Source organism: Ceratotherium simum, chromosome 31, assembly GCF_057802395.1.
Source record: "Ceratotherium simum simum isolate JZ-2026a chromosome 31, ASM5780239v1, whole genome shotgun sequence".
Classification (NCBI taxonomy): domain Eukaryota; kingdom Metazoa; phylum Chordata; class Mammalia; order Perissodactyla; family Rhinocerotidae; genus Ceratotherium; species Ceratotherium simum.
The window spans coordinates 29,014,541-29,030,035 of record NC_141930.1 but is presented as its reverse complement, the minus strand read 5'-3'; the positions used below and the strand labels follow the sequence as shown (position 1 = coordinate 29,030,035).

The window sequence follows — 15,495 nt, the reverse complement described above, 5'->3', positions numbered from 1 at the left end:
CATGTACAAATTATTGTGTGGACAAATGTTTTCCTTTCTCTTGGGTACATACATTCTTTTAGGAGTGGAATTGCTGGGTAATGTGGTAATTCTATGTTTAACTCTTTGAGGCGCCATCAAGCTGTTATCTGCTCATTTTAAAAAAACATGCCACCTTCCTTTTTTCCCCTGAGGTATTTGTATGTATTTCTTAATATATATATTTTTCAGATCCACAGAATAGGGACAGGAATAGTGTAATAAACATTGTATACCCTTCACCTAGATTCACCAGTTAATATTTTGCTATATTTGCTTTATCTCTTTTATACATATACACACACGTATACATACATATTTTATTGTTGTTGTTGTTGTTTTTGAACCACTTGAGAGTAAGGTGCAGACGTGATGACTCTTCACCCAAAGATCACATTCAGGAAATTTAACATTGATACATACTACTATCTAGTGTAGAGTCTATATTCGAATTTCCTTAATTGCCCAATAATGTCCTTGTCGCTATCTAGGATCATGTATTTGCCTTGAGATGACATGCCTTTAGTCTCCTTTAATCTAGAACAGTCCCTTGGCCCATCTTCATCTTTCACGACACTGACATTTTGTAGAATACAGGTCGGTTGTTTTGTAGAACGTCCCTCATTTGGATTTTTCTGATGTTTCCTGTGATTTGGCTCGGGTTATGTCTTTGTGCCTGAGTAGTATCTAAATAGTAAGTGATGCTGTGTCCTCAGTGCCTCCATCAGGAGGCAGAGAATATTAGGTGGTCCCATTTTTGCTGATGTTCTGTTTGATTTTAAGGAGGTCCACCAGATTTCTGCATTGTAAATGTTACTTTTTAATTCCCTTTTGTAATTAATTAATAATCTGTGGAAAGATTCTTTAAGATTGTGTAAATATCCTGCACTCTAAAAGAACTTTCCCCAAAGGGTTTCAGCATTATCTGCTCATTTTGAGTTGTCTTCCATCTTGGAAGCCATAACTTCTCTAAAGAGCTGCAGTCATCCTCGCCTTCCTCCCACACTCCCCTAAACATGTCTTCTCCAACCCCGCTGGCTCATTTCCGTAACCAGGGTCTCTGCCTTCTCTCCCTGGCGGCGGCTTTCCAGCCTTGTCTCTTCATTGAGAGTATTGGCAGGAGAATACGTGTTCACGATTACATTTAATTGTCCTCTGGGTCGCTGAGTCCATCTGAGTGCTCTTTCCTCTCCATATTTACCATGACTTTGAGTGAGGGGGAGATGACAAGGTGTGGAAGGGGAGGAAGAAGAATGGGAGGAGGGGAGAAAAGAATGTCCCAGCTGTACAGTGTCCACTGCCCCCTTTCAGGTACACTTTCATTGATTATCTCACATGCTTATCCCAATAACACTGTAAGATAGGAATTATTGCCATCATTTGATAAGTGAGGACACTAAGAATCAGATAAGCAACTTGCCCAAAGTCATTGAAGGCAGTGAGGAAGCCAGCTGCTCTGGCATCCCATAGACCTGGACTCGCTTGCTAAGCTGTCTATAAGTTAATTTGACCTCCCTATCCTCAGTTTCCTCAGCAGTAAAATGGGCAAACAACGATCTCATCAGTTGGTAAAAGAAAGAATGAGATTATGCACCTGAAGTGTTTCCTCTAGAGTCTGGCTCTGTGTGCTCTGTTTTTATTATTATTTTCATTTTACTGTATTTGACTATAGTCACTGGAAGCTATATTTCAATGGATTTTCCCCAATTTTAATCATGAATTCAAGCTATAAATACTCCAGTTAGACCATCCTATGGATATTTGCTGGCAAAGGAATTGCATATCTGTCATGAAGAAAAAGGTAGAGGGAGCTTAACTGGGACGTACTCCTCTGCTCTAAAACAGTAGCCCTGCAAATGAAGTGATGGTTTGGAATTTTGTTCCAACCTTCTTGTGTTCAGCTGTGAAACCAGGATAAAGGCATCGAACTGCATGCTATTTGCATCCAAGAGAGAAGAAATAAGACCTATTGGTCTGGGAAGTTATCACTTTGAGGGGGAAGAGATTATGATAGTCCTCTTGTGTTTTCTTAAAATTTTCTTGAGGCCTACCAGCAAGTAGAATGGTAAGCTCTTCACCAGCTCCATGACGGTGGTGCTCACAGCTGCCATTTGCCCGCGCAGCTTGTCCATTCCAAAGAAACTGCCGAGGCTGTGAGCTAGCGGGAAGTCAAGAGCAAGGTCGCAGCGGGGCGCAAGCCTGAGTAGACCTGCCCACAGCGCAGTTCTGTCATGAGCGGCTCAACCCTGCGCTCAAGCCTTGTCACCTGGAGCTCAAGCACACTGGTCCTTTCCGGGATGGAGAAAACCTCTTTGCTTCCAATTCCAGATATACTAAACCCTCCTGCCCATTCCTCGCCCTGTCCCGTTCATGGGCTTCCACTGGGCTGTGTGCTAAATGTTCAGACTTTGATTCTAGAGAACTTTCATTTAGCATGTACCCAGGTGGTGCCTGGGAGAAACTGAGGTTTAAGGGACGAGAATGGGGCATAGGAAAGTATGTAATTGTTCTATGTTTATAACATAAAATTTACCATCTTAACTGTTTTTAAAGGTACAGTTCAGTACTGTTAAGAACAATCACATTCATGAGAACTCTTTTTCATCTTGCAAAACTGGGCCTCTTTATAAACAACTCCCCTCTCCCGCCTCCTCCCAGCCCCTGTCAACCACCATTCTACTTTCTGTCTCTAAGATTGTGACTGCTCTAGGTACCTCAAATAACTAGAATCATACAGTATTTGTCTTTTTGTGACTGGCTTATTTCACTTAGCATAATGTCCTCAAGGTTCATCCATGTTGTAGCATGTGTCAGAATTTTATTCCTTTTTAAAGTTGAATAATATTGCACTGTATGTATATACCATATTTTGTTTATCCATTCATCCGTCCAAGGACACTTGGATTGCTTCCACCTTTTGACGACTGTGAATAATGCTTCTGTGAACATGGTGCACAAATATCTCTTTGAGATTCTGTTTCCAAATATTTTGGGTATAAAATTATATCACCATTAATCAAGTAAGTTAATATTTTTGTGAAGCATGAGAAATGGTTCATAGACTACCAGTCACATTTTATGGTCTGAATTTTTTGGTCTGAAATACAGTGAACAAATACTAGGAAGTGACCTGTTCTGAGGGCAGAGATAAAAGGAAGAGGAGTCTCTCCCTCAAGCTGTTTCCTCTTGTTCATGTGATCCTCTTGACATCTGGCTTGGTGACACGTTTTCCTCTGTGGATTGTTGGATTTCAAGCGAGATGACTGATCAGTGAAGCTAAGGATGATGTTTCCTGTTACCACTTGGCCTATGAAGAGACTTTGTGGAAGAAAGGAAACTTATTTTGAATTGAATAATTTTCATTGAGCCAACTGCATTAAAATTAATCACCAGCCAACTTCCAAAATCAACTACATGCATCTTTTTTTAAGACCACCCTCCATTTTGAGATACTTAGGCACTTTTTAGCAAGTTAATCACCCCTGTAAATGGAGCTTTCTCCAATTGTCACACCAGTTTTCTTTAACTGTGGCAAAGTGACACTCCACGAGAAATTCTTTACTACCTTCAAAAGATTTTTTTTTAAATCGTTTTCCATCTGTAATGCCAACCCAAATCTCCATGACTGGAGTAATTGGACCTGCACACTACTGGGGAATATCTTGGTAAAGTACAATTTGATCCTTAGTGCTAAATAAAAATCATGCTTTTAGTGCAAGGTGGAAACCTACCCTATTGTTTAAATGCCACAGCCCTAAGAGACCGCTTACTGGAAGCTGCTGCCGTTCTCGAGCTGTGTTTGACACAGCTGCTTTACTCACTGTCCATCTTATCTCTTTATCAGCATTTTTAATATCTTTAGCAGCTGTAATATTTCCTGATGACTTTTCCCCCTGCCCTTGGAAAGCATTTTTTTCTTCATCCTTTACCCATAATTTTATATTATGTAAAAGTCTTGATGAGTTCCGTTGCTTTTATGATGACAAGGGGAGAATAGTTTTGTTTCTTTCACTTTTATTACTGTGTAATATAACAGCAGACAGAAAAATGCATACAACTCAGATATTCAATACCACAAATAATTACACAATGCAAACCTCTGTGGTGACCACACGAGATCACACACTGGAAACTTGCCAGCAACTTGGGGACTTATCCCCTCCCAACCACAACCCCACCTGCCCCCAGAGGCAGCTGCAATTCTAAGTTTTGTGATAATTTCCTGGCTTTTCTTTATAGTTCTACTACTTTTGTTATGCCCACATTTTTGGGTATAGCTACAGTTCATTCTTCTTCATTGCTACATAGTATTGTGTCGTGTGTGTATTTAAGATGTACAACAGTTTATCCATTGATTTCACTATTTATTGAAGGAATTGTTGTTCGCAGGCTTTGGCTACTATGAACAATGCTGCTATGAACACTTTTGTGCTGTGTCCTTGCTGTTGCAAGGGTACATGGGTTTTTCTAGTGGATTTGCTGGCTCACAGGAGTATGAACCTCCAATTCTTCTAAATACTGCTAACTTGGTTTCCAAAGTGTGTGTCCCAGTTTAGACTCTCACCAGCAATGTACAAGAGTTCTCAGTGTTCCATTTCCTGACCAACAGAGTTGCACCTAGAAGGATGTGGACCCCGGGTCCGCACAGCCTCTGTGTGTGTGTGCACGCGTGTGGGCATGTGTGTGTGTGGTCACTCAAGATAACTGCACTTGAAAGGAGGCTGTGCTGTCAGCATCCTTTATGGGCCCCTGGGAATATTGTTAAAGACAGAAGCTTTACAACGGAATTTCAGTGATGCTCGGAAAAGAGCACAGAAAAGGGCCCTGGGAGCTGCCCTACTTTCCTTACCAAGGAGTGTGTGTACCAAGGGGCATGTGCTCACCAGCACTTGATGTTGTCAGACTTTGTAATTTTTGTCAGCCTGGGAGGTGCTTGCTCCCTATGGCTGTGTTTGCATTTCTTTTATTACTAATAAGATTGAGTTCCTTTCGCGTATTTGTTCGTCATTTGGGTTTCTTCTTTTTGAAATGCCCATCCAAGCCTTTGCTTATTTTTCTACTTTTCTTATTGATTTGTAGAAATTCTTTATATATTCTGGACTCTAGTCCTTTGTCGGTTACATGTATCAAAGAGAGTGTATTTTCTTAGTCTACTTTGCCACAGATATATTCATGTAATTGAGGACCTATTTATAAACTTTTAAACAAATGGAATCTTCTTGATTCAAATGTAATATTAAAGGACTTTTGTTTGTGGAATTTACTTTATATTTACTCTTAAGAGCCATAGGACAGGTCATATTGATTGTAATTATCCATTTAGATGGAAAATACATTTTAAATACATATAAAAGGAAAAGTGTTAACAGAGAAATCAGTGTTAATGATCAGAAGAAAAATTAGTAACTAGGAGTGGATGTTAGCTGTAAACTAATACTTTTTCTTGCCCATTTGAAGTTGTAGAAATAGAAACATAATTTATTTTCTTTTAAAAAATAATTCCTTTTGTAAAAAAAAGATCCATACTCATTTCACAAATTTAATCAAAATAGAAAAGAACAAAAGAAAGGAAAAGTCACCCCAAATTCTACCACCCACAGATCATCATTGTTGATGTTTTACTGAGCATCTTCCAGTCATCTCTCTATACTGTACATATACAGATAATTACGTGACCTACAAAAGGAGACTAGACACTCTACTTCACCATTGCTTAGGGTGGGTGCTGGAAAACTGTAACGCACCAGGCAGAGGTAACTGATAGGGCCACTCAACGTGGTAACCAGCTACCTCCCCTCCTCATGTTTTTTTTTGGCATTTCCAAGAGAAGTACAGAAAGAGGGAAGGAAAGGGGAATGTGATTAGCTCTATTTATGCTTTGCCAAACCACTGAGAAAAGGCTTTCCCAGGCGACAGTCAAGCTCAGAATTAAGCACATCATTGAAGCAGGTTCTAGAAAAGTGGTGCCTTGGAGGAACTATATTGACTCCCCAAAGTGTGTTCCATGGTGTGAAAAAGTACATGGAAATGTGTTCTGTGGTCAAAAAAGTGTGGGAAATGCTGAGGTTAGCCAAGTCAGACAGGTTTCTTCACTGAAGGGCTCTCAGTGCCTCTGCTGCATCTCCTGGGTGGGGGAGGGGTGTGGCAGGCAGTGGTTCCCAAACATTTCGGCACAGAACCCTTTGTTCATGGAAAATCACCCAAGTCCGGTTCTCTCTGAGAACTTTGGGAGATGCTTATTTGACTCTAGTAGATTGTACTTTAAAGTTAATATATATATATATATATTTTTTTTTTTAAGTGCAGACCTTTTTTTTTCTGATTATAAAAATAGTACGTATTCATTGTAGAAAATTTGGTAAATAAAGGTATGATGAACAAAATTAAAATCACTCATAATTGTACCATTGGAGATAGCCAGTATTTGGTGTATTTTCTTACAGACCATTGTGTGTGTGTGTGTGTGTGTGTGTGTGTGTGTGTGTGTGTGTATGAGTATATAGAGCTTTGGTGTGGTTTTTTTTTTTTGGTCTTAGATAAAGAACATTTTATTAATTAGAGGAGGATCTTAGTTCCCATGATGGAGTGCATATAGAGTTTTCTTTTAAGCCCTGTTTTGTAAAAACTTTTTGATGTTGGAATAATTTTAGATTTTTTTGTAAAGATGGCACAGAGAATTCCCATATACCTTCACTCTGCCTCTCCTAATGTTAACACTATATAGAGTTTTATATAATGTTAACACTATGTAGAGTTTTATATAAGTTTTTTCTATCTATAAGTAAATTTTCTTCTAACTCTGCATAAAGTTTTTGGATTTTGGGTTTGGTAAAGCATGCCCTCCCTTCTCTCTTCCTAGGTTACTATAACAATAGTACCAAAGTGGCTGTGAAAACCCTGAAACCAGGCACTATGTCTGTGCAAGCATTCCTGGAAGAAGCAAACCTCATGAAGACCCTTCAGCACGACAAGCTGGTGAGGCTCTACGCCGTGGTCACCAAAGAGGAGCCCATCTACATCATCACCGAGTACATGGCCAAGGGTGAGCGCCCCGTGCCCAGCACTGTTAAAGGGCTTAAACCTCCAAAAGGAAAATGCCTAATGTTCAGAGAATACTCAAATAATTTTAATTGTAAAAGAGCATGCTCACTAGCAAAAAACCAGAGACTATGAGAAAACTAAGAATTTTCATAAACCACCTCACTGAGAGTAATCCATGTTATAAAATTAATATATAGTCTTCCTCTTTTCTCTGCATTTGTCTCCATATATGTATTTGCCCAAAAATAGTACCCCATACCTAGTAGACCCCCAATAAATATTTGCCAAATAAATATATATTTCAAATAAGAGTGTTTTTGTTATATATTTAAAATGTGAGTTCTCAAAATTCTAAAACTAGTTCATTTTCCTCTTTAGCATTATCTCAATGTTTAGGGTATCACTTCAAAATGTTAATATTTTAAAAATTTGTTGAGATTGAATTCCTGTGTAATCATAGATTCACTGAAGAAGAGGTTTCAACCCATCATTTTTTCTCCCACTGTTCTTACCTTCGGATAAAGGGGCGTGAATCCCCATCCTTCTCCCGCTAGTTCAGCAGAGATACTAATAAACTGCCAAATGATTTTTTTTTTTAATTTTTATTTATTTATTTTTTTCCTCCAAAGCCCCAGTAGATAGTTGTATGTCATAGTTGCACAGTCTTCTAGTTGCTGTATGTGGGACACGGCCTCAGCATGGCCGGAGAAGCGGTGTGTCGGTGCGTGCCTGGGATCCGAACCCGGGCCGCCAGCAGCGGAGCGTGCACACTTAACCGCTAAGCCACGGGGCCGGCTCCCAAATGATTTTTTGAAAGTCTTCAGAAAGAATGAAGGAAGAAAGGAAAGAAATATTAGCAATAATCCAGGATTAACAATCATCTCATGCTTAATAGAGATTATAGTGTGATGTCATAGTTGAATAGGTTAGAAAGATGAATGTTATATGTTAATATTTGAGAATATTAGTCCTTCCAAAAAAGGACACTGTTTAAAAAAAAAAAAAGACCTAGCCCTTATGGCTTAAGTTGCTATAGCCCAGAAATGAGGCTCAGGGTACATTGTAGGAGTTCAGTAAATACTTGTTGAATTAATTAACCAGGAGTAATCTTAATCATAAATGTGAATATAAGTTTCTCCTGATAACAGTACCTAGCCTTTACTGAGCACCTGCTATATACCAGACTATTCTTGATGCCTTCCCTGGGTGCTCTCACTTAGTCTTTTCAGCAGTCTGAGGACTAAGTACCATTGTTCCGTGTTGTGAATGAGGCAGCAGAACATTGATTGTGAACTTACTACCTGCCGAGCGCCATGGCATGTGCTTTAAATCTGTCCTCCCGAGGACTCTGAGCTGCCAGGACATGCCCACGGTGCAGGGCCTTGGACGAGGTCAGTAACTTGCCCAAGGCTACCCTTGAGTTGCACTTTAAGTTCTAGGGGAAAAGCAGATCTTGTTTTCACGATGAAGCCATAGGAAGCAGCAGTTTGTCTGTGGGCACGTTCCCTTTTAGGTAGGTCTAACTTTTTCCAAAGCACAGTTAGTTCATCAAATACTCATTGAGCACCTGTGGCATGTGTCAGGTTCTGTGCTTTGGCTGGACATGGATGAGAGCAAGCCCAGCCAAGTGCCTGTTCTGGGCAGGCCCACTAGGAGGCCTTGCTGGTGTCTGTGCCAGAGAAGCTCTGAAGATCAGAGAGCTGCAGTAAGTGTATCGCGGTGGCAGGTACAAAGCGCTCTGCAATGCGTTGCTCTCAGACACTTGGAGCAGGAAAAGCAGCGTCCACCACCACCTTTCTTACCTGGAGCACATGTACATTTCACAGCAGGTCAAAGGTAACAGGTTCAAGAGGACTGGGTTTGACCAGCCTCAGGAAAAGGCCCTATGGCCATACAGAATTGCAAAGCCAGTCACTTTGTGGGGTTCCCTCCTCCAACAGCAATGATCATTTAAATTATCTCTGGATTTGTTTCTTGAGTATTCGAGCTACACTAACTTGTTCCTCCTCTATCAACAGGCAGTTTGCTGGATTTCTTGAAGAGTGATGAAGGGGGCAAAGTACTGCTTCCAAAGCTCATCGACTTTTCTGCTCAGGTGAAGTATTAAAAAGCCAGTGCATGTGAGAATGTGCAAAGACCTCCCTGGTGCAGATTCGTGATGAAATTGTTGTTCCAGGGAGAAGGCATTTCCCTCGCTTGTTTCTCAGAGGTGGTTATGAGAAAAAGACCTTCCAAAGTATATACACTTCCCTGGAGATAGTAATGGGTGTTGAATGTGTGTGCCTATGTAGAGTTTTCACTTGGGTGTCCTCTTCCCAAAGACAAGTCAGCCTCTTTATTCTTATATTCGTTTCCACACAAGTGATGGAAACAATGCAGCCGAGTTGATAACTTTGCACTGCATTTTGGAAAAGGAATTCGGCTCAGCGTTAGAACAGCACCTTCTAAATGATGCATATGTGGTATTTAAGTTACTAATCTAATGTACTGATACTTTAAGTCCTTAGTATTCTTGGAAACAGGAACTATATTATTTTCCTATTCTACTCCCTTTCAGTCCTTCTTGTTGGGTGTGTCCTTAGGATTCTGAGAAATATTCATTTATAATATTTCTAGTACTAGCCTAGAAGTTGCAAATTTGTTTACTTTGGAATCACATGTTTCCTGAAGTGTATTTAAGAGCAGAGGGAAGTTACCCAGAAACCCCACAATGTGCCTGGTATATCAAGGAAACACTCATTTGAATGATGCCAGCTACTGACTTTTCATAGTTTCATTGTGTCCATTAGTCATGTTCAGTAATTTGCTTATTTTGTTTCTCAATACTGGCCATGTAAGTAGTTCACGTTGGGAAGACCAGATAAAGCCTGAGGTAGCACAAGAGATTTCCAGAAGTTGTAGGAAAGGGTGGTCTTTATGATCTTCATTTCTTCCCTCAGACCCTCTTAAAAGATAAGGCCTTCCTGGGAAAATGAGATCAGAGGAAGGAATTAGTACACAGGTAAAGTACGTCAAGTAAGATAGGATCAGAACACGTGCTCTGCAGTGGAGGTTGTGGGCAGAGCTGGAGTTGAACATCTGAAGACTCGAGTGCGTCGTGACTCAGCCCCTCAATAGCCATACCCCTTTCAGAAAGTTGTTTGCCTCTTTGGATTAGTTTATTTGCCTTTCAAATGGGAATGGTAATTCCTACTTTAGGGAGATGCTGGGGGTCAAATCAAACGAATTGTCGTGGACACAAGCACTTCAGAGCCTGGTGGTGAAAGCTGAGGAAACCTTGGGGATGACAGTCCCCATCATTCCAGTAAAGGTGTGTGATGAAGTCATCCTGCTCAGCCCTCACCTCATCTACTAGAACCTGGCGAGCTTAGTAGGTTCCTTATCTGAGTAGGAAATTCAGATGTGATCTGGAACCTCAATCTCTAATATGGAAAGAAGCAAAATTGCTGTAGAGCAACTAGGGGAAGAGAAAGGATCCAACAGTCCTGACTTTTTAACCCTCTCCTCAAACTCTCCAAGCTGGCCCCTGAGAGGCTCTCTGGGACCCCAAGGGTTCCAGGATGACGGTTTGAAAACCAGTGCTCTGCGGTAAGAAGAATGATGATTTGGATGGATGCAGCTCTAGAGCCTGTGTAGATAGGGAGTCAGGAAATGGAGAAAGTAGAAGCCCCATAAACTTGTGTTACACTTGACACGGATAAATGAGGCCCTCTGCTCAGGGCGGTGATTTGGGCAGCCCCTATTGGACAAGAGACTTGAGTGTAGTAAAGGTTTGTCACATCTGCTTCTCAGAAAGGGAAAGGGGCTGATAGGGACATGGGAAAGTGGGACATGTGGCCTGGAGGTCTGAACAGTCGTAGCTGTTCCTGTCTGCCTGAGGGTCTGATCTGTGCCAACATTTCTGTAGGGTAGAAATTGTGCATCAGGGTGTGTACTACACCTGGGGAAGGATTTTGTTTTGTCAAATGGGTATTTTGTATTTGATTTTGCATAGCTTATCTTATAAAACTTTATCTTGAAATAGACTAAGTTTTTAAGGTCCAATTCAAGGTCTCTTTATCTATTCTCTAATTTAACTTTGTAAATTACTACTATTACTATGAATGGTAACTTTTTCCAACTTGAAAATGAGTTGGGGAAAAAAGTTGCTTTCTGAACCTTTGTAGCTTGCAAGGAAGATTATCCCAGAGCCTGGCATTGACCATGACTTTCAAATTGTAGGTTCCAGGTAGCTTCAGTTGACTCCCCTGTCAGCTGTGATGAGGCTGAGCCCCCCTCGGTGACAGGAGGGGCCGGGGGCAATCAAGGCCATGACCAAACCAGTGTGCCGAATCCAGCTCCTGCTGGATGAGCCCTTGTTTGCCTATCCCAGGGTTTCTTCCCCAGCAGTGACCTTGGGTAGAACTGGTGGAACATCTCAATTAAGTGCACGCGGTGTTGAGTGTCAGGGGGAGAGTCCACAGGCCAGCAACACCCAGGAAGTCCCTAAACGTGTCGGTTCAGCACAAAATTCATGTTCTTTACAACGAAATACCATCTCTTTTTGAGTTCATCTTTGTTCATGGTACAACCTCACCCAGACTCTTCCCCAGTTCCTCCCTCAAGGTGGAGCTCATGGGATCCCCTGTTGCCACATCCTTAATTATCATCTGCTTCCGGCTTTTCTCATTATAATATCGATAACACAAGGAGGGGGTCTGAACCTCGGCACCAAGGAGTGGGGCTTGTAGACCTCAGTCTCAGTCTCAAATCACATACCTTACCCATCCACTCTCTGTTAACCACGCCAGTGCCAGATCCCGCTGTGATACCGTCAATTCCCTTTATGACTGGTACTACCCAGCACTCCTCCTTCTTCTTCATGTACCTTTCTGAAATTGTCACTCTGTACAAAGAAAGTCATCTCTGAAGTTTTCTCCTTTTCCTCTCCATCACATGCCACCAATTAACTTTGTCAATTTTTCTATAGTGAATAATGTGAGCATAGTAAATATTAATAAAGCTGACCCAAGGTGATAGGAGGATACCTAGTGCCCAGATACTTAGTATTTCAGCCTTTCCTATACTTCTCCTCCACTTGACTATTTAGGGTGGAAATAGGGTAAAGCAGCAGCAGAATTATATAAGTCCATTTGGGATTTGACCTCAAACTAACAATTAGTAGGCTGTAAAATGTGTTTATACTTTCTTCCTTCCATTAGCATTGTCAATAGCATTAAAGAGTTGGGAAATTGAGTGCTCACAAGAGGATGTAGTTAACTTCAGCAGTTTTTCATAGTGAGAGATCGAGAGTAGAAATAAACCAATTTACTTAATCCCAGCCCCAGAAGAGTAAGGGATCAGGGGTGAGGGGCAGTGGTGGGACTTTTCCCATAGTCTCTCATCTGGCCTCTTCTTCCCTGTCCCCGTGACCTACTTCCCCATGCTCTACTGTCCCCTCACCATTCTCCCCATATGCCAGTCGAGACAGGAAGTGGGGCGAGTGCACATGATGGCCTCTCACTTCCTGTGAGAGCTGGGTTCATCACTTCCTGTCTCAGGATGAGTTCTGAAAGGCTCTTCCGAGCCCAGTGTAATCCCCCCTTTCCATTGCCCCTCTCAGCCCTCTTGCCTTCCTCTCCATTTAATGAAGTAAGAAATCCCAACTAAAGCAGCTTTACCCAGGGCTTTTCTTCTTGTGTTAAATGAAGCAATTTTGTGTTTTTTGTGCTGAAATAAGAAAATTACTCCCTTTCAAAGGAAGTTTGATATTTTCAGAGCAGAGACTTTGCATAATTCCCTTCCAGCCTTGCCTCGTGTAAGAGAAGAAAAATGAACTTGGAAAGAGAAGGGGTTGAAATCTGTGGGAATTTTCCTCAGCAGAAGCGGAAATGGAATCGTAGACTTGTAAAACTGAGAGGAAAAAGAAGTGGGAAACTCACAGTTGCAATAGGGAGGTCAGATAAATCATCTTATAATTCAGGCCAAGTGAATCAAAGCATTTCTTGCTCTTTTGTGGCAACATCCTTGAAGTGAAAAAATTACCAAAAATGAAATGGACAACTATGTGTGAGTAAAACTGCGATAAAAACGGAAAAATCAAAGTTGTCATTATAATCATGGCAACAAGTGACATTTCTTTAACTCCTTCTGGTTAATAAAGCAGTTACACATCTATTATCTAATTTGAGCCCAACAACCTTGAAAGCATTTCTGTTGTTACTTAATACATCTTACAAATGAGAAGGTAGCTTTGGACTTATCCAGGTTACAGAGCTAGTAGGTGGAATTTCTAGACTCATTCGTGGGTCTCCTGACTCAGGATAACTGGTTCTTTCCTCTGCACCCCGCTGTCATTCCGTGATCAGAGTTGCTCCTGTGATCATTTTGCACGTGACACTATGCTGATTTGCATTTTTCGCCTTTATGGATTTTGCTTATCAGAATTCATAACTTTAGCTTTTTTCCGAAAAACTCTATTGCTAAGACATAGATGTTTCTGTCATATAGTGATTATGCTCAAATATAGTTTGCCCCCTACTATTAAATTTTAAGCCACATTTTAAGTTGGAAATTGGTAAACTGAAGAAGTAGAAAACCTCAGTCTGTCCATGTAATTCTCAACCTTTCTGAGTAAGACTGCCTTTTGACGTCAGAGTTTTTTGGGTACTTCCTCATTAGAGATCTACTGACTGAGAAATGTATAGATTGGGAATTCCTTGTAGTGACTCTAGGTTGGGCCCCACCAGTCTGTTGGTGGTAAATTCAGTTTGAAGTGTCTGAAGGAGGATGTTCTGGGGAAATTTCTACAGTATTTGTCAATCCCATCAGACATGGGTCTCCTCCTTCTGCCTCTTTGTCAGGAACCTAAAAGATAAGTTAGGTTCTCATTTTCTAGCTCAAGGCTATCCTCCAACCACCCACCCCACAATATCATAGAGAAGCAACTACTTTATTTTCAAAACCTTTATTAATATTAACTCTTGGTTAATAGTGTCCTCACATTTAACTTACTTAAACTGGAGGAAGAATTACACTGAGATGTTGAATCAGATTCAGTGGCAAGTGGAAAGCTTAGGTGACAGACTTGGTTTGCGTTTCTTCCAGGAGGTCAGATCCCCCCCACTCCATATTTAATCTCACCTCTTTACACGAGCACGCGTGACTCTGTATTGAGGCCCCGCATTCTCAGTTCTTCCTGCAAGCACGAGAGCCTCCTCAAGGGAGAAATGGCCAGCACTGAAGAGACAATTAATTAATTCCATAAAATAGTCCGAGCCAATGCCACTCTGGCTGAAGGGGCCACACAGCCATTAGGAGGTGGTGATCCCCCGGTGTGCATCACGAGGGAGCCACTGGTTGGAAGCCATAGCTTTGCCAATATAAAATATCTTGTGGACATGGTTATCAGTTTCTACAGAATATGGGAAATATCACTGTCATTTTGTGAATGGAGCTGTAGATGATGTTAATGGTGGAGAAAGCATTAAGTGAGAGGTGGAAAACCTGCTCCTGCCTGGGGACAGTCACTTCGTAGTCCCCAGTGTCCTCATCTGTGAAATGAGAGGCACAGGTTAGGTTTCCCCCAGCCTCGACTCGGACATTCTTTGACTAAGAAAATCTCTTCCTACTTAGAACATCTATGTGAGTCATTACCCAAAAGTTATAATCAATGATTTTGAATATATTCAGATGACACTGATATAAGATTTTGACATGGCTCTACATAAAGGAATATGAATGCCTCACGTGAATAAGTACCCAGGTCTCAGGCACGTAAAATCTCTATCTTTTTGAATAACGATTTTTATGTCTGAGGCTTAAGCTTTGGCCATGAAAACTTACAAAATGGACAAATGAAACTACAATTACTGTCAGAATTGCAAAACTGGATCATATGTAGTTTCCTTCTGAAAATTTGAAAGAATAGAAAACTGTCGTTTAAAAATAGTATAAAACAGGAACTCTTTTTTTTTGTAGGTGGTGCTGGTGATGTTTAGCATATTCAAGCAGAGGAACCATGGCTGGTTGTTTAAAATAGCAAATAAGGCAGAAGTTATTCTTGTTTTCATTTTGATTGGGAAACTCTCTAGCACCAATAAGAAGCTTTATGCTAATGGAAAGGGGCGGTGCCAGAGTTGCCTCTTATCTTGGTATTATTTTGTCCGGGGTTGGCAATTTCTAGTCAGTGCTACTGTAAGTCACAAAATAATTTCCTCTTCAGGTACTCATCATGGAAGCCTGCCAGGCCGGAATTAAACTGCAGTAGTTTAGGAGAGGGCCGAGTTCATTACCAGCTGCTCACAATTTCAAAGTGGCGATGAAAGCCCTTAGAAGGGAGCTGCAGAGCGTAGTTTCCAGCTGATCTTTGTCTTAAGCTCTTAGCTCGCTTGTGTGTTCCCCTCCTCTTGGCATGTCTCCCTCTTTTTCACCCAAACATGGACTGAGCACAGCCAG

The 15,495-nt window shown here is 41.1% G+C and overlaps 1 protein-coding gene across 3 annotated transcripts in view; it reads left to right on the top strand.

Annotated features, from left to right (window-relative positions):
* The window catches only part of LYN (LYN proto-oncogene, Src family tyrosine kinase), a 112,907-nt gene that overhangs the window by 62,963 nt on the left and 34,449 nt on the right, over positions 1 to 15,495 (top strand). For all 3 annotated transcript variants that reach the window (XM_087420553.1, XM_087420554.1, XM_087420555.1), the window contains exons 9-10: positions 6,878 to 7,060; positions 9,078 to 9,154. In XM_087420553.1, the coding sequence (XP_087276679.1) occupies positions 6,878 to 7,060; positions 9,078 to 9,154 (260 nt within the window). The remainder of the gene's footprint in view (positions 1 to 6,877; positions 7,061 to 9,077; positions 9,155 to 15,495) is intronic.